Source organism: Microtus pennsylvanicus, chromosome 12, assembly GCF_037038515.1.
Source record: "Microtus pennsylvanicus isolate mMicPen1 chromosome 12, mMicPen1.hap1, whole genome shotgun sequence".
Classification (NCBI taxonomy): Eukaryota; Metazoa; Chordata; class Mammalia; order Rodentia; family Cricetidae; genus Microtus; species Microtus pennsylvanicus.
In genome coordinates this window covers 60,531,559-60,551,743 of record NC_134590.1, presented here as the reverse complement: position 1 = coordinate 60,551,743, position 20,185 = coordinate 60,531,559, and the positions used below count along the sequence as shown (strand labels likewise).

The following is a 20,185-nucleotide window of genomic DNA, read 5'->3' as shown; positions in this document are numbered from 1 at the left end:
TTTTAAAAGGATATCCCAAACATTTATATGTAGCACAAACAGACAGGACAGCTGAGTATCCCCGATGGGGCTTACATTCTATAACAGCTCCAGTGACTTCAGCTACAAGTCCAACCACCAAACCCTCACACATGTAGTCAGCTGAACCAGACGGTCGCCAGGTAAAGACAGAAACAACACAGTGGATATCTGACATTCATTCCCACGGATGCAAGACAGGTCTGCTCTACTGAGTGATTTGGTCTAGGGTAGACAGTACTTATTCATCATCTAGAAGTCCTCTTGCTTCCCAAAGAAAGTGAGGGGAAACCCACCAGTTCAGAGTGGCTGAGTAGTTCATTCTACCTCTCTGAGTTACTGGTGCAGTACAGTTGGGCCTTTGGCAAAATGACATCTCTCCCCTCAAAAGCCCCTGCTCCAAGACAGAGCACTTGAAATGCCTAAACAGCCAATTATCATGGTCTCTGCAGGAACACAATTAGAGAGCTTTCCTGGCCCTTGTAGATCATAACACAGTACGCCATGCCTGGTTGGGTCACAGTGGTCCTGAGGCACTCTCTTCCACCACATGACAACTGTTCCTCCAGGTCCCTTACCTGGCCGTCAACCTGGTACGTGTGATGGTGAGAGCCACCCTCTCCTCATGACCACAGCTACTTCTGTACAGAGATGTAACTGATCTACTGCTCCAGCTCACAGTTTTGGAGCCTCCTACTTATAGGTCTCAGGAAACTTCTATTCAGATTTCCCATAAAATTTTCATGCTCAAAGTCAAATATAGCCCTCTGTGTTTTAGATATTAGCTGCTGACACCAGCACTCCTGATCCCCTGGCAAGTTCACAACACATTCCTAGGACCTGCCAGTGACTGCTCTCTTTAATCTCCATCAATCCCCGCTCTCCTTCACTGAGCTCTCACCCGGGAGCTCCTGCCTCCCACGCTGCTTAGAGATGACTTATACAACAAGCACAGGTTGTCAGCCATCTCCTATGGCCCTCCCTTATTCTCAACCTTTTATGATGTCCCTTGCAATGCCACCAGCACAGATGCTATGCTCTGGCTTACTCTGAGGCCCCTACATGCTGTTTCCCACACCCCCATCACCCTAGGTTGGGGTCCATCACCTCCTCTCTCCCCTTCTATCTCAGTCTCTCCTACAGGACAGTGCAGTGAGCAAAGCTCTGAACCCACATGCTGCTTCCCCCTTCCACACTAACTCAAGCTCCCACATTACATCAGTGGACTTCTAGTAAAAGGCCTGCCACAGCCTTGCTGCCCAGAAACGCCTCATTTACTGGGTTGGCAATAGCGTTTTAAACACAGAGAGGTGCAAGACACTGTCTATTGAGGGAGTCTAGAAGGTCAGTCAAGTCACAGACTGTGACAGAGCCTAGAGAATAAACAATAGGCACTCAAGGCTGAAGGGAGCTGGGAAGCAGGACAAGGAAACTCAGCTGAGCCCTCCAAGAAACTGGCAGGAAAATGGGCCAGGGAAGAGAAGTGCTCTGGAAAGCAGGAAAGCCGAGTCTTACCAATCGATCAGGTAGATGTCTGCAGTTAAGTTGTTTTTCTTGAAATGCGCAAACAATTTCGGCAAGTTTTCTTCAAAGAATACCTCAAATGCAGCAAAGTAAGTCAACATCTAGGGAGACAATGTTAAATACACTAGTAAACTAATGATCAACATGAATTTCCAGTCCACAAGAGTCAAGAGCTTTGCACGCTTACAATCTAATAATTGTTACCCAGGTAACATGTAGATAACATAATACTATCTCTAAGCTTCTCCTAGCAGTTGTGTTCACATCCTAGCATTTCTTCAAGTTACAGGGAAGACACTGAAACCCAGAGCAAGTGCTTACCTTGCCACACAGGGGCAAGGTACCGGTACATGGTAGAGCTGGGACTTTACCACAGTCTGTAAAGCTATGAAGGTTGCAGCCGCATTGTGAGAGATACCAGGAAAAGCAAGTTGCCTGCTGCCCATGTCTAGCACATTCACAGAGGGAGAGAAAAGACTAGAGTCTGAGGGAAGGGCAACACAGCTCCAGCTTAAACATGTAGGCCTTTGACCAAAGCAAACAAAGGCACTACAAACAGGCCAGGTTCTTACAAGCTTTGTAAGAAAAGAAAGAAAGCAGGGTGGGAGGAGAGAAAGCATGAAGCAATCAATATGAAGGAAGAGCTCCTGTTGGGTGGGAGCAACCATGCTTGAAAAAATACTATTCATGAAAAGCCTGTCCGTAGGTGCTGCTGCTTTTGAGGTGTTTTCCTACTACTACACAGGGGCTGCTGCACTAGGTCTACTTCACACTCCTTACACAGCAGTGACTGCTGCACTGGGTCTACTTCACACTCCTTACACAGCAGTGACTCACTGCTGCACTGGGTCTACTTCACACTCCTTACACAGCAGTGACTCACTGCTGCACTGGGTCTACTTCACACTCCTTACACAGCAGTGACTGCTGCACTGGGTCTACTTCACACTCCTTACACAGCAGTGACTCAGTGCTGCACTGGGTCTACTTCACACTCCTTACACAGCAGTGACTCACTGCTGCACTGGGTCTACTTCACACTCCTTACACAGCAGTGACTCACTGCTGCACTGGGTCTACTTCACACTCCTTACACAGCAGTGACTCACTGCTGCACTGGGTCTACTTCACACTCCTTACACAGCAGTGACTCACTGCTGCACTGGGTCTACTTCACACTCCTTACACAGCAGTGACTGCTGCACTGGGTCTACTTCACACTCCTTACACAGCAGTGACTCACTGCTGCACTGGGTCTACTTCACACTCCTTACACAGCAGTGACTCACTGCTGCACTGGGTCTACTTCACACTCCTTACACAGCAGTGACTCACTGCTGCACTGGGTCTACTTCACACTCCTTACACAGCAGTGACTCACTGCTGCACTGGGTCTACTTCACACTCCTTACACAGCAGTGACTGCTGCACTGGGTCTACTTCACACTCCTTACACAGCAGTGACTGCTGCACTGGGTCTACTTCACACTCCTTACACAGCAGTGACTCACTGCTGCACTGGGTCTACTTCACACTCCTTACACAGCAGTGACTGCTGCACTGGGTCTACTTCACACTCCTTACACAGCAGTGACTGCTGCACTGGGTCTACTTCACACTCCTTACACAGCAGTGACTGCTGCACTGGGTCTACTTCACACTCCTTACACAGCAGTGACTGCTGCACTGGGTCTACTTCACACTCCTTACACAGCAGTGACTGCTGCACTGGGTCTACTTCACACTCCTTACACAGCAGTGACTCACTGCTGCACTGGGTCTACTTCACACTCCTTACACAGCAGTGACTCACTGCTGCACTGGGTCTACTTCACACTCCTTACACAGCAGTGACTCACTGCTGCACTGGGTCTACTTCACACTCCTTACACAGCAGTGACTGCTGCACTGGGTCTACTTCACACTCCTTACACAGCAGTGACTGCTGCACTGGGTCTACTTCACACTCCTTACACAGCAGTGACTCACTGCTGCACTGGGTCTACTTCACACTCCTTACACAGCAGTGACTCACTGCTGCACTGGGTCTACTTCACACTCCTTACACAGCAGTGACTCACTGCTGCACTGGGTCTACTTCACACTCCTTACACAGCAGTGACTGCTGCACTGGGTCTACTTCACACTCCTTACACAGCAGTGACTGCTGCACTGGGTCTACTTCACACTCCTTACACAGCAGTGACTGCTGCACTGGGTCTACTTCACACTCCTTACACAGCAGTGACTGCTGCACTGGGTCTACTTCACACTCCTTACACAGCAGTGACTGCTGCACTGGGTCTACTTCACACTCCTTACACAGCAGTGACTCACTGCTGCACTGGGTCTACTTCACACTCCTTACACAGCAGTGACTCACTGCTGCACTGGGTCTACTTCACACTCCTTACACAGCAGTGACTCACTGCTGCACTGGGTCTACTTCACACTCCTTACACAGCAGTGACTGCTGCACTGGGTCTACTTCACACTCCTTACACAGCAGTGACTGCTGCACTGGGTCTACTTCACACTCCTTACACAGCAGTGACTCACTGCTGCACTGGGTCTACTTCACACTCCTTACACAGCAGTGACTCACTGCTGCACTGGGTCTACTTCACACTCCTTACACAGCAGTGACTCACTGCTGCACTGGGTCTACTTCACACTCCTTACACAGCAGTGACTCACTGCTGCACTGGGTCTACTTCACACTCCTTACACAGCAGTGACTCACTGCTGCACTGGGTCTACTTCACACTCCTTACACAGCAGTGACTCACTGCTGCACTGGGTCTACTTCACACTCCTTACACAGCAGTGACTCACTGCTGCACTGGGTCTACTTCACACTCCTTACACAGCAGTGACTGCTGCACTGGGTCTACTTCACACTCCTTACACAGCAGTGACTCACTGCTGCACTGGGTCTACTTCACACTCCTTACACAGCAGTGACTCACTGCTGCACTGGGTCTACTTCACACTCCTTACACAGCAGTGACTGCTGCACTGGGTCTACTTCACACTCCTTACACAGCAGTGACTCACTGCTGCACTGGGTCTACTTCACACTCCTTACACAGCAGTGACTGCTGCACTGGGTCTACTTCACACTCCTTACACAGCAGTGACTCACTGCTGCACTGGGTCTACTTCACACTCCTTACACAGCAGTGACTCACTGCTGCACTGGGTCTACTTCACACTCCTTACACAGCAGTGACTCACTGCTGCACTGGGTCTACTTCACACTCCTTACACAGCAGTGACTCACTGCTGCACTGGGTCTACTTCACACTCCTTACACAGCAGTGACTGCTGCACTGGGTCTACTTCACACTCCTTACACAGCAGTGACTGCTGCACTGGGTCTACTTCACACTCCTTACACAGCAGTGACTCACTGCTGCACTGGGTCTACTTCACACTCCTTACACAGCAGTGACTCACTGCTGCACTGGGTCTACTTCACACTCCTTACACAGCAGTGACTGCTGCACTGGGTCTACTTCACACTCCTTACACAGCAGTGACTGCTGCACTGGGTCTACTTCACACTCCTTACACAGCAGTGACTGCTGCACTGGGTCTACTTCACACTCCTTACACAGCAGTGACTGCTGCACTGGGTCTACTTCACACTCCTTACACAGCAGTGACTCACTGCTGCACTGGGTCTACTTCACACTCCTTACACAGCAGTGACTCACTGCTGCACTAGGTCTACTTCACACTCCTTACACAGCAGTGACTGCTGCACTGGGTCTACTTCACACTCCTTACACAGCAGTGACTGCTGCACTGGGTCTACTTCACACTCCTTACACAGCAGTGACTGCTGCACTGGGTCTACTTCACACTCCTTACACAGCAGTGACTCACTGCTGCACTGGGTCTACTTCACACTCCTTACACAGCAGTGACTGCTGCACTGGGTCTACTTCACACTCCTTACACAGCAGTGACTCACTGCTGCACTGGGGTCTACTTCACACTCCTTACACAGCAGTGACTCACTGCTGCACTGGGGTCTACTTCACACTCCTTACACAGCAGTGACTCACTGCTGCACTGGGTCTACTTCACACTCCTTACACAGCAGTGACTCACTGCTGCACTGGGTCTACTTCACACTCCTTACACAGCAGTGACTGCTGCACTGGGTCTACTTCACACTCCTTACACAGCAGTGACTCAGTGCTGCACTGGGTCTACTTCACACTCCTTACACAGCAGTGACTCACTGCTGCACTGGGTCTACTTCACACTCCTTACACAGCAGTGACTCACTGCTGCACTGGGTCTACTTCACACTCCTTACACAGCAGTGACTGCTGCACTGGGTCTACTTCACACTCCTTACACAGCAGTGACTCACTGCTGCACTGGGTCTACTTCACACTCCTTACACAGCAGTGACTCACTGCTGCACTGGGTCTACTTCACACTCCTTACACAGCAGTGACTGCTGCACTGGGTCTACTTCACACTCCTTACACAGCAGTGACTCACTGCTGCACTGGGTCTACTTCACACTCCTTACACAGCAGTGACTCACTGCTGCACTGGGTCTACTTCACACTCCTTACACAGCAGTGACTCACTGCTGCACTGGGTCTACTTCACACTCCTTACACAGCAGTGACTCACTGCTGCACTGGGGTCTTGGCAGATTTCATTTACCACTCCATTTCCCCAACTCCATTTTAAGCCCTTCTCATATTTACAATTAAATACAATTATATGATAGCAATCTCTATGCAAACTCCTTTGTTCACAATTATGACTGCTCTCAAAACCAATTCTTACAAGAAGTTTGTACCAAAGCCACTCTGGAATACCAAATGATCTTCCTGAAGGACCCTGCTAGCCGACACTCCCCTAACAGCCAGAGTGAGCAGCAGCTTCAGAACAGAGACTGTTGGGATCTTGAAGACATTTAAGGAAGAAGCGCTCCAAGCTGACATATACCATTAGATAGCTGAAGTCTTGATAGACTAGTGGTAATGACTAGGAAATCAAAGCAACACCAACTTAAAAGCTGATGGATTAGTGAATTTTCTTCGATTAAGAACAAAGTTTAGGACCCAGATGGATTCAAACCTCAGCTCTCCCATGTAGCAGATATTCTTGACAAGCCACTTCCCTCCTCAGTCTGTTCCCATGTCTGGACTATGCAGGGGACTCAGCTGTGAAGTATGTGAGGGTCTCTTAAAGGCCACCAATGACAAAGGCCATCTACTCAGCACACTAAGCCACTGCCTTTCTGAAATAAGGGAGCAGGGTCTGGAGCACGTCTCCCTTTCTCCTGTGCATGCCTGTGTTCCACAGAGCAGCAACCCTCGGGTAGTCGACTCAACTGAGGGCAGTGCTGTTACGTCTCCCTAACATGAAGTGCATATGCTTGCACAGAAGTCACCTTCCCACCTCCACTGAAAGGGTACAGTGTTTCAGACACACTGTCTCCCTAGGAGAACATATTAATCTGTTCATACAAGGGGCAATGGCCTATATGTTTCTACACTTAAGTTCATGTATTCTTCATTAAAAAACAGCCCATTATGCATTTCCCACCTTGAAAACAACAATGATTGGGTGAAAAAACAGAAAGATTAAGTAGTTCTTGCTGCATAAAGACATGATACTGGGACATACACGGAGCATACTCACAAGGCCATGGTCCACTCGGAAAAATGCCATTTGACAGGGTTTATTCAAAAGATTAGAAAAAGCAATAAAGGCATCTGCAGTGTCTAGGTTCAAGATCAACACTGCAGCTATAAATGACATGCCCTGAACCTGAGGAAGGAGAGAAAGGTTATGTTAACTAATGTGGTCACAAAAGTCAGAGCAGCTTTTATTTATTAAGAGAAAACAAAACACCTTTCCGCTTTTTAAAAAGGCCCTCACAGTCACCCATTCACCCCTTAAATAAACCCTGTCAGATCAGATCCACCTTCCTTGGAGCCACAGCTCTGCCTGTCAGGCACATGCTCTCTCCCTCCATCCCCTCCCCCTTCTAATGGAAAATCATAAGCCAACCTCACTTTAGGCCTCTGGCATGTGAAATACTGCACCTGGTATTTGTCATGCTGGGTTGTGGTGCTGTGGTCACCTGTATGAACTTAGCAGGCTTAAGACCATGCAAACATTCACATCTGTTTGGCCACAAGTACAGCAGCATCACACTTTCGAAAAACTGTTAATGGTAAAGCCTTTTCTATTTAATTTCAGGGGTAAATCACATGCAAAAAGTAAACATCACATCTAGTTAAAATGTGATGAATGCCACAGAGCAGCCATATCAGCCCAATTTCTTCAAGGAAACTGAATCAACTCATTTACTTCAAGATTTTTCATATTCTTCAAAGCCCACAACAGCATTCACTATGAGAGCTGGGCAATGTTTTGACTTTCTTTATAGACCATAACATCATTTAAAAAAAAAAAAAACTGGAAAGCATCACTTACATAACCCACATCCGGCCGGTAACAAGTATAAGCGCCCAAAATACTGTGCAACATGTCATGATATGGACCACCCTAAAAGGATTGACATACCAAAATCAACACATGCATAAGTACTGTTAGTCTCAGAATAGCATCCAATACTGTTGCTGCTACTGTCACCACTGTGGCCCTGCTGATCACACGGGGGGACTTTGCTGAGCACTGTGCTAGCAGCTCTAGACGCATTATGCAGTTTAGAAAATGAGCTAGTAACTTGCTGTTAATGAGAAGTCTGCAATTCTGTCTATGAAGCTACTCTAGAAAAGCTAAAGGGTCAGCTGTGAGCAGTGCCCTCTGGAAATGCCCCTCCTTTTGGCTCATGTTAAAGAGTCATACTCTTTTCCAAACTCGTAGGTAAACCAGGTAGTGAAGACTCCTCAGAGTAAGTGACCTAAATGAAGTTCCTACTGCCTACATCTACCATATGCTCTTATACAACACAGGAATAAATATTCTTTCTGGTATATATGACTGGGAAGTTACTCCAAAGGTGCCTCTGGGAAGCTTATAAAGGAATGACATGAACTAGATTATCACATTTTCTTTTTTAATTTGGTTGGTTGGTTGGCTGGCTGGTAATAGAGTCTCACTGTATAGCCAAGGATAGCCAAATCCCTGCCTTAGCCTCTGAAGTGCAGGAATTACAGGTATATGCCACAATTTCCAGCAAAGACCATTACATTTTCACCTATTTTAAAAGCTGTATCAAAGAAACATTTTCAAAGCACATAGGGCCAAATAAAGAAAATACAATGGGGGTGGGGGAGGCAAAAGACAGGGCTGGGGACAATGGTGGCAGATCCATGAGCTGAGCTGACCTGAGGACTAGAATGACTGCAGAGAGTCTATGTGATCTGAGACTGAGAAAAACTATACTGTTCTTTCCTTAAAGGATTTTCCACCTTGTCATTCCATCCCCTCATGTTGGTGCCAGCTCTTTTCCTGAGTGCCCTTAGCTTGTGCTGGACTCTCAGGTTCTCTCCCCAGCCTTTGCATTTAGTATTATCCATTCCCAAGACTGAAAACCACTGACCCAGAAAGTCTCACTTAAAGGAAGCCTGAGAGAACAGGCTACCCAGAAGGGACCACAGAGCTTCCACATCCCATCTTTAGAGCTCACCCTCTGCTGCCAGGCAAGCACCAAGGGACGGTCCATCTCAACACTTCTGAAGCAGAATTCAGGGGACATGTTTCAGGAGAAGCCCTTTCAGACCCAGTAATACAAAGCTGGGCCTCAGTCTCTGTAGAGCCTTTACGGGCTCTTAGGGTTCCATGACCCTGAGGTTTGGCTCTCAGCACAGCAGGACCTTCACAACATGCTAGGAAGCCTGCCTTGCCATGCTCTGAGTTCCACTTGCTTCCTTGTCTCAAATCTCTGGTTTTACTTCTGCCCATGAGAAAGGATACAAGGCTTCCCCCGGCAGTCAAGAGCCCAGGCAGCATGAGCTCCTTCTGAAGACGCCCATGTTCCCACTTCTAAGCTGCCTGAAGTGAAAAGTCTTAAGTTGTTGGCGGATCCCACTGTCATTTAGTTTCAAATATAGTCAAAGATAACTAATAGTCAGTATAGGGCTGATGGCTTCCCTCTATGAGTCAAGTATTGAGAATGAGACTAGAAAGCTATGGAGATCATCCCTAATCACAGATGAACAGATTATGGGGCAGAGAGATTAAATGTTTTACTTGAGGTCAAACTACTAGTAAGAAGGCAACTGATCAGAATCAAACCCAAATCTGTGAGACCAAAGTCAACCCCCTTCATAAGGTAACACTACCTAAGCCTCTTCAGAGCTGGAGTCACAGAAGGCCCCACTAAGGTAGAAAGGCCCAAGTGTCCAGGAGGCAGAAGGCCTCTAAGGAGATGACTAGGGAGTGGGCTACAAGGTATGGTGTGGGATGAGGCCTCAGAAGTGTGCTGGGAGAGAGAGGCAATCCTTCAGAAAGAAAGAACTATTCTGAAGATGCCACTCAGCTGAGTCCACACATGCCACCAAGCCTGGGCAGTACTCCCAGGGTTTATGAGCTAGACATTGAACCAAACTTCTGGACAGTTTTATAGACTTTTCCCCTTGCCTTGACTGAAAGAGTCTGAAGGACTCAAATGCAAACATTTCCAGCTGAATTAAGATCCTCTACACCTAGACACTGGGACTCTGCTTTGTCGAATTACTGAGACAGCAACAACCCTGACACTGGAACCCACAGAGTCCTCTTGGTCCTCCCTCCCCAGGCACCCATAGTACTCAGACTGGTGCTGCCCTCAAAGCAGGCTAGTGCCCGATGCCTGGCCAAGTCATGCTTGCTGCCTGCTTCTCAGCCACAAACCAGAATCCTAGAACTCTGCACTCAGCACACTCTGTTCTCGCTTAAGAGCAGTCCTTACCAGTTCTGCGTCCACCAGAACAGAGAAACCCTGTGAAGAGGTTGCAGGGCCAACTGCGTCCTCATACACATTCTTGCACAGAAACAGGGTCCCAACACTTCTGTCCCAGTTGCGCTTCCACCAGGCACATGCTCTCTGCCAGACTACATTAACTAAACCTAGTGCATGCACAGACAAGACAGCTGCCTTCTTCCTGTATGCGACCTGATTCTCCACACTCCAGAAGAGGACAGTGCCTCTCCTGTGCCGTCAAGATTGTTCAGTCCAACCACATTCCTCCCAAGTCCACCGAAACTCAAAGTTCTGGGTCTATTCATTCTGCAGCCACTTAAACAACTCATTCTGGCTTGTTCCACCATAAACCACTGTGTGTAAGGCATGTTAACAAACTGGGAACCATGGTGCATGACTTGAGATTTCAAATACTGATCAGCAGGCAAGAAGGTGATTGGAAGGAGGCACAACAGCCAGGAGAGGTGAGGGAGGCTGCTGTGGTGACCTACAATACCTAGGCTCTCACATAAGGCAGTGAGCATGGAGAAGGTAAAGGTGTAGAAATATTTTGGAAGAGAGCTTACAGGACAGGGGTCTCAAGGGAAACCTCTGGGTGTACACCTCTTGGTTCAAAGAACACAAGGCCTTGAGAGAGGTCTCTAAGATCTATGCCAGTCATCCTTGTCTGTGCCCAAATGACTGAGGGGGCCTCTCTTGCTCCACTAACACCCAAAGACAAGAGCTCATCCCCATACCTCCTGGCTCATCATCTCAGAAATCCCACCACCTCTGTTCAGCCAGTCATCCTGACTTCACCAAAGCTATGAGGCACTCCTTGCTGGCCCTACTTTCAGCAGGTCCCTGAAATCACATGGAGGCTCCTATCAAGAGAACACAGCTACCTAGAGTTCTATAAAGAGAATAGCCTTTAATCCCTGCACTTGGGAGGCAGAGGCAGGTGGATCTCTGTGAGTTTGAGGCCAGCCGGTTCTATGAAGTGAGTTCTTGGACAGCTAAAGCTGTCACACAGAGAAAGCCTGTCTCAAAAGACCAAATTAAAAACAAAAACAAAAAAAACCCAAACAAATAAACAACAAAAAGCCAGAAGAGCATGAGCAACATTCTGACAACACAAGCACCCATAAGCCCTCCGTACCACCTACTGTGACTCTGGAATGCATACTTTACAAAAAGAACCAATTACCTTTAAAACAGAAACATGATCCATAAGAACCGGTTACACTCATTTTAAATATCTAAATGCATTGTAGCAACACCCACCTAACTCCCCACCAAAACCCTATATAACAAAACCCTTTCAAGCAGGACTACAAATACATGTGGCTCCGCATTCACAAAACTTAAACAGATAACACTCGTGACAAATTCCCGCCACTTACTTGCTGGAAAATGCAGAGATTAGGAAATGTTCTAGAAATGTCCAGTTTAATAAGCTCCAGACTGGCCTCTCTGTCAGCTGTTGAAAACCCAGCATCTGTCAAAAGAGCAAAAGTCATTGCACTCCTCGGCACAGACAGGGGTCATTACCAGACTCTGAAACTTTAGAACTGAGATAGAGAAAGATGCTCTTTACAAGCACAGATCAGTTATGCCTTGCTTACACAGTATGGCGATGTGGGAGTCCCCTCTGTGTGCTGTGATTATCATTAATGAATAAAGAAACTGCTTTGGACCTATAGCAAGGTAGAACTTAGGTAGGCAGGGAAAGTTAGGCTGAATGCTGGGAGAAAGAAGGGCAGAGTCAGAGAGATGCCATGGAGCCATGGGGCCGCTGCTAGAGTCAGACATGCCGAAACTTTGCTGGTAAGCCACTGCCACGTGGCGATACATAGATTAATGGATATGGGCTAAATTAATATGTAAGAGCCAATAAGAAGCTAGAGTTAATGGGCCAAGTAGTGATTTAAATAATATGGTTTCTATGTGATTATTTCGGGACTGAGCAGCCAGGAACCAACAAGCAGCTCAATCCCTCCAACAGTATCCACCTTCATGAAGAGTGCATGGCAAGTGCAGAATCTCTCACTCCAGGGATTACAACGCCTCACAGCACCAGCCAGAGCATCACCATATTATTTTCTAGAGTCTAAAATCTAAAAATGAAAATCTAGTTTGATTTGCTTGTCATCAACAGCAATCAGGAAATGCACACAATGAACCTAGGCATGGGAGATCACAACAAAGATGACTGTTCCACATAAGGAATGAACCTAGGCATGGGAGATCACAACAAAGATGATTGTTCCACATAAGGGATCTCTGGTGAGAATCTGTTATGTGTGGCCTCAAAAAATTAAAAGTAAAACTACATGTGATCCAGCAATTCCACTCCCGGGTGCGCAGCTAAAGGAAATGAGAATGTTCACTCCATGTTCACTGCAGTACTATGCATGGTAGTCTGTTTACCTCAACCTACATGGCTGTCTGCAGGTAAACAGACGAAATAAAGGTAGCAGATATGGACAACAGATGAACTGAGAGATATTGTGCCAAAAAAAATCAACCACAGAAAAACAAGAACTGTACAATATCATTTGTGGATTCAATCTAAAAATGTTGAACTCAAAGAAACAAAAATCAGAATGGGTTTACTACAGGCGGGTGGGGGGGCAGGGCCATACTGGTCAAAAGATACAAAATTTCAGATAAGAAAAAAAAATCCCTACAAAATAGTGGCTATAACAAATTAGTCATAGTATCATTGGAACAGGTGAAGACCAGAGGAAAGTTGTTTTTCCCCAGTTAAAAAAAAACACACAACAAATTAAGGACTAGGGATATAGATCACTAACAAAAAGATGGCCTAGTTTATGTAAGCCCTGAGCTCCATTCCAGTGTTGAGATAGAGTGAGGGGGACCAATCTATGTGAGGTAATAACATACTACCTAGTATAAATTACCTAGTCAAATCCTAACTGTTGAAATCCCTAAAGTCTAAAATCATGAAAATATAATTCTGAATTTTTAAAAACTTATTTAAAAGCATTTACTTACATTTTTATTATAAAGTTATAAATGTTTCAAAACATGTTTGCATGCTAGGCATACAAAATCTTGTCAATTTAAAAAATAAAATAAAAATAAGAACAGCCTATGTTTAAATATTCATAAATAATGTTTTATGTATTTTTAAATTCCAGTACCATATAAGATAGCATGAAAAATCACACTGCCCATCAATAGAGGCATTGTTCTTGTGTGCAATGGGGCTTTCCTCTAATCTCACAGATATGTACTGCTGTTGCCTCTAGAAGCCAGCACTCAATGAACCAGGCTACTGGGCAACTTTAATTAAGAAGCAACTGGCTGTGAGCAGGAGACACAAACCCTTTCAGGAACTGCAAGATTCTATTCCTTCTACAATGTAACAATTCCTTTGCCATAAAGCCACAGTGGAGCCAGTGCTGAGTGCTACTGTTATGAGGGGCTGCTCAGCGAGGGCAGAGTTGTACCTTCATTCTCCACTTCTGAGCCGCCAGTGCTGAGGGACCGCCACCGCTCCTTGGCCCGGGCAAGACAGATGTCAAAGAGCTCTGAAAGAAATGTCACTGGTGAGTCTTACTTGTACATGTTCCTTCACCAATGCCTGTGGTGAAAGCTTGTTTGTACAAGAAAAGCTTGCCTGAAGATCAGAGGGCGGAGCTAGTCACTAGCTAACCATAGAGGTCTGGAGGTCTGTACAGACAGACAGGAAATGATATGGCTGAGTGGAGAGAGGAAGTGATAAGGTGGGAAGAAACAGGAACTTAGTTTCTTTTTGGCTGGGGAGTTGAGAGGTAAGGTTGCCATGGTTTTGCTCTTTTGTTGCTCTGATCTCTCAGCATTTTCCCCAATATCTGTCTCTGAGCTTGTATTATTAAAACCCATTAGAACTTGTACTACAAACACCAGAGAACACTATCTCCTTCTCCAGGACAAAGTAAGGCACTCTTCCCAGTTTAGTCTGAAAGCACCCTGCCAAAAGACAACTGTTTACAAAGGAAGACCACAAACACTGCCACGGAGCTTGGTGTCTTCCTCTGCTACACAGCTACCTCTTCATATCTTGCTCTCACTTTCTGTGATTGGCCTACTGCCTCTTGGAAGGTCAAAGTCTCTTGCTTACTTCTGTATCTAGACCAAATGCCCTAGCGGCTGAAGAGATCAATCAGTATCTCGTCTCTGAACTAAGGGTGGACAGAGTCTAACTGGTTTCTAATGGCTTTGGGTCATAATCTCCAAAGACAATCCCAAATGCTTTAATCTTAAATAGTGACATTCTTAAAGTCTAAAATCCTAAAAATAAAATTCTAAAAGAAAAAAATTTAAAGACATTTACTTACATCAAGAGGGGGATTTGAGAAACAAAAACAACAGAATACTTCATGTGCTGCTTTGTACAACAAAATAGTCATCACAGTGTGAACTGTGAACTGTAAGCATCACAGTGGATGAAGGACATTATATGCTTAAGTCACAAGCAGATGACCTATACAAAGAAATATGCTGAAAAGGAAAGTTTATGAACAGCTCTATCACTATGCTTCATAACTGTATTCCAATGTTTCAACTGGCCATGTGAAACATTGGGTCAAACGATCTAAATCTTTGATCAAAACTATGACAGGTTACCATTGTACATGTAGTCACCCAAAGAGCCCAGATTTCAAAGAATGTTCTACAAATACAGATGTCCAATCTGCATGCACACAAGCAAGACCATAGTAATGTACCTTCACACAGTCAAATCTGAAAGAAACGCACAAAATTAATTGGGGCAATTTCTACTTGGAACATTGAAAGTGTCATGAAGACAAAGCACGAGCAAAGGGGCTAGAAAGATGGCTCAGCAGTTAAGAGCACTGACTGATCTCCTAGGAGACCTAGGTTCAGTTCTCCGCATCCACACCGTGGCTCACAACCACCTGTAACTCCAGTTCCAGAGGATCTAACACTCTCTCTGGCTTCTTAAGACATTACATACATGTGGTACACAAGCATACATGCAAGCAAAACACCCATACCTATAAAAAAATAAACACAACGTTAAAACACACACACATGCATACATTTATGCATATACACACACAACATAACAAACTGTAAAAAATGCTGGGGGCTTAAAAACAAAACAGAATAAAGGACATTTTATACAGGAAACCATTTTACAGGGGTAGAATATGGGCAGCTCCATGGAGGTAGCCCACAAAAGCTGACACATACACCACGTTGCTCTTTCCTTTAGGCCATGGTTCTCCTTGGAGATACATCCATGTTAATTTTCTAAGTTCTTTGAGGATTCACCATACACAGACATGGCTGTTCCCTGTGACACCTGTTGCCTGGTCTCCTGCACTATACTTCCCGTACCCATTCCACCTGCATTCAACAAACCACAGAAGCAGAAGCTGCAGAAGCAGTACCAGTGATCAGCCTGAAACACTGTTGCCAGCTTCTAGAGGTATTCCACATATTTTATTTTCAACAGGCAAGTAACTGCTGACTTCTTCAGACAAATGCTGTTTGACTTCCTGAAAAGCTACTGAATGTCATTAGCTTGGAGACACACCACTGCAGACAAATTTTTTTGTTTTTAAATACTGGCATTTTAGACCCTGCTGCTTTGCACAACCAATCCTTCCAGAGAATTTGACCTTCTCTTGTAGCCTTTTCTTCATGGGAACCGTTTTTGAAATTCAGTTTCCAGGATTTCAATATTCAGAATTTTAACTTTCAGAACTATGATTTCTGAGATCAAGATGAGTGCTGTATTCAGATAAGGACATGAAGAGCTTGCTATCCATATGGCACAGGATTCCTCATCTTGCTGCTGGAAGGGTTCGTGTGGGGGAACTGGTACTCTGAACATGTAGAATTCTCAAAAACCAAGGATTCTTGCTGTCAGAGAATTGTCATAAGTCTCCAAATCTCTCTCATATTCAGAACCTGTGTTCCAGCAGTTCTGCTCCCCAGGTGGTTTGCTAATAGTCAGGTAACTTCATTTCCAAATAACCGCTACATGTTGACAGACTGGACCACTGGAGTGCCACAAGTCATGCTCATGGCTCAACAGCACACACAGACCTCTGGGGACACCCATGTCCCACTCCCTGTACGGCTGGCATTCTATCCGAGGGATGCTGACAATCCCTGCCTTTCACCACAGCTAACACTTCACCTTTCTCATCATTTACTCTGCAGGGTAAAGCACAGCAGCCTTCATGCATTTTACTGAGTGGCATTATTATAATCCAGCCAGTAGAGTGTTGACTAATGATCCCATTCTGGCCTTGTGACAGCTCTCACATGCATACAATCAATGCTTGTGTGTCATGGCAAAAGGGCACAGTTGTATCATACAACTTTATATCATTGTTATCCAAAAGATAAACACAAAGGTATCCAGGGCTGGGGGCTAGAGCATGCGCTGGGACCTCTGCCCACTCACCTTCCAGGAGGTGGGCATGTTCTGATATGGGAAGTCCCAGATTTGTTCTTTTTATAAGCTGAACAATTAGAAATTTACTGCAACTCAACCTAATTGGACTATTAAGACTTCATTTGTAAAGAAGTCAGGCTTGGAATTCAAAATTAGGGTTTTGCTCAAAATATTTTTGTCATTCTCAGAGGAGGTACACAAAATAACTGCATGGCATGTGACCACCAGCGCTCCACATGACAAGCAGAGACTGGCCACCCAGGAATGAGGAGAGTCCACATCTGTGCTCACAGAATCTCCCCCCGTTTTATTGTCAGCATGTATGGTAGCAGGGGCAGAACAGTTATACTTTTATCTCAGAACCCCAGGCTTCAACCTCTTTTTAAAATTCTACTTACTATTGTGCATCACATATGTGTGATGGGGGAAGGACACATGTGTGCCACAGCATACATGTAGAGGCCAGAGGACAACTCTGTGCCATCACCTCTCTTCCTCTACCTTTATATGGGTTTCAGGAATCAAACTTAGATCACTACGTTTATATGCTAAGTGGATGCAAACCACCTAAGCAATGCCACCAAGGCCCCTAGCCCCAATTTCAAAGTACAAGCCTATCTTCCCTAGGAGTAAGGCTTGGGTGTTTTATGTGTGAGTTGTGTATGTGTCAGAGGGAGGTTGGTTTATTTGTTATTGGATTTTGTTGTTGCTGTCAATCCCCCCACACAACCCCAGTGCTGGGATACAGACAGGAGCACAATGCCTGTTCAAGAGTGAAGCTTGGTAGTGCTACTGGACACTGCCAGTCTCAGTAAGTTTCTATTTCTACAACCCACAAAAAGAATAAAACTCTGGGTCTTCCCAAGACAGAACATGAACTTCAGAACCAGCCAGAAGTGGAATGAGAATCTTGATCTCACATACACTGGCCAGAGATACAGGGCACAGTGCCTAACCTTTTTCAGGAAGAAAAGGAAGTCCTAAGACCTGCCTGAGACCATCATAGCTGCTGTTAAATAAGACATGAAGTAGTGAACAGCAGCTGGTACTTGGCACCCAACAGACCAAGATCTGGGAGGAACAGTACGGTGATGTCAGAGCCATGTTCATAAAGTACATTTATTCATTCAACAAATACTTCATGGGGACCTGCCACATACAAAAGATTAGACTGGGCATAAATGACAGAGTAGACAGTAGTGCAGCAAGATCACTATGTGGGGACAATGGACAAGAAACAGCATTCAGGGCAGACAGACAAACTATGTAAGAGGGAGATAGTACCAAAGCACAGGTAGATGGGCAAAATGTATCCAGAATTAGGTAGCTTCTTAGCCTCATCTGTTATCATCTAGTACATCACAGGTTTTAAGTAACTTAAACTAAAGCATCAGTGAGAGCCAAAAATTAAATATGCAAACACTACATTATATCTGATTAGCCACACAGGAACTGTTGGCAGAGTTTAGAAGACTTTCAAGCACAGACATCTTTGCGTGCTCAGTAACTTCTCACCTCTTCTTCTGAGAGGCTAACATCTACTTCAAGTCAGATATTACACATCTTCTCACATAACACAGTAACCTAACTAGAGGTGTGAAGGCTTAAGAGTCTCTACCAGAGTAAAGCAGCTTGACTTCAATGTGCAGGTAGGCATGGGGGCCATAAGAGGAAGAAGAAAAGCCTGCCTGCCAGAGCAGCTTACTTTCAACAGCAAGAAATGCAACTCCCCATGTATTAAGGCTTCATGTTCAATCTGTGTGCTCCTAGAACTCTAATATCCAGAGCCCAACTGGGCACTAGAGATACATGAATAAGTAAATCAAGGCTGGTGTGGCAGAACACAAAAGAGATTTGGGAATGTGTTTTAGAGATAAGGTCTCACCCTGTAGCCAAGACTGTCCTAGATCTCCCAACAACCCTTTAGCCTCAGCCTCAAGGGCAGGTGTGTACCACCATGCCCACTTGTTTTTTCTCAAGGTTCCAATACTAGAGATTGAATCCAGGGCTTTGCATCTTCCAGCCAACCACTCTAGAATGGAGCTAAGTACTTGAGAGACATGATAAACAGCTTAAAAACTTCAACTATGGGTCTACCCCCTCCCTTACATGATAGCTTAATGCCCTAATGATACCAGCCCTAGCCTCTCTAGGGCTGAAAAGACAAACAAACAACAGCAAAAACCTACCAAAGGGTATCTTAAGTACCTAACCACCTCTACTCTCCTAGCTGACTTTTGAGAAGAGACTCTGCCTATCCAACCCCACTGAGACTTGGAGCCCTGTGTCTGCTGCTCTAACCTCTCTGAAAACTGGAGCAGCCAGCACTGAACCCACTACCCAGATACCCTCAAAAAAGACAGACTTACCTGGCCTTTCCACCACAGCTTCATGGCAGTGGTTACCATGCACCCTAACATGGCAAAAGCAACAGAAGGGAGTCCCAGAACCCGGGAGATGGACCTCAATGCCTAGGGTCACGCAGACACTCACCGTGGGTGATGTTCAACTCGTTGCCAATGGCCAAGCTCCATACTTTGCCTCTTACACTTGGAGGAATTCCCTGCCACCACAAGTCTCGAACCTTCTTAGAGCACCACCTAAACAGAATGGAAGCCAGAGTTTCTGAGTTTGTGTTCTGAGAAAGATGAGATGAGAAAGGCTCATTTGCACATAAGCCTCACTCCCTCGACCCTTTCTTCAGGAGCTCACCCTCTTGGCTCTACTGAAATCCAGATAACCCTTCCACTGCTGTGACAGGCACTGTGAACCAGGTTGTAAGTGACTGGTAGAAGCACACATGAAGGACTGAAAGTACTTTCTGAGCAGAAAACACAGACAGAGGAAACAGACTGGTCTCCTAAGGACCGTAGAGAGCTGTGCATAGGTTAGGGGTACAGGGCACAGGGAAAGCGTGCTGGGCACGGGGGGTGGGGGGGGCGCGTGGCAGCAGCTCTCTTCTACAGGAGTGTAGTAGGACAGAGGCTCCAAGGGGCCTCACAGGGCAGCCCAGAGACAGGTGACAGTCACACACTACTGTAGACAGGATGCTAATTGGGAAAATCTGAATAACACAGTCATTCAAATCAGTTGATCACAATGACCCTGCCTAAGCTGTGCTGACCACACAAGAATAAAACGAGATATACAGTAGATCCTCAGAAGTGAGAATGCCACAGCTGCCAGACACTGTGGGGTTCCACTCTGTACTGACACTGCAGGATGACATCAAAGACAAGTGGTTTCCACCCTCAGAGAGAGACAGATGCTCAAGCAGACTGTGCCAGGAGACTCGGGAGTTTTCCCTA

At 45.9% G+C, this 20,185-nt stretch overlaps 1 protein-coding gene across 7 annotated transcripts in view; it reads right to left on the bottom strand.

The window, feature by feature from the left end:
* Positions 1-20,185, bottom strand: part of Tbc1d14 (TBC1 domain family member 14) — a 115,024-nt gene that overhangs the window by 11,037 nt on the left and 83,802 nt on the right. For 5 of the 7 annotated variants that reach the window (XM_075943758.1, XM_075943761.1, XM_075943765.1 and 2 more), the window contains 6 exons: positions 19,371-19,477; positions 13,912-13,992; positions 11,839-11,933; positions 8,023-8,094; positions 7,222-7,350; positions 1,534-1,643 (listed from right to left, as the gene is read on the bottom strand). In XM_075943758.1, coding sequence (XP_075799873.1) covers positions 1,534-1,643; positions 7,222-7,350; positions 8,023-8,094; positions 11,839-11,933; positions 13,912-13,992; positions 19,371-19,477 — 594 coding nt within the window. The remainder of the gene's footprint in view (positions 1-1,533; positions 1,644-7,221; positions 7,351-8,022; positions 8,095-11,838; positions 11,934-13,911; positions 13,993-19,370; positions 19,478-20,185) is intronic. The other 2 variants (XM_075943760.1, XM_075943763.1) reach the window with 2 other exon arrangements.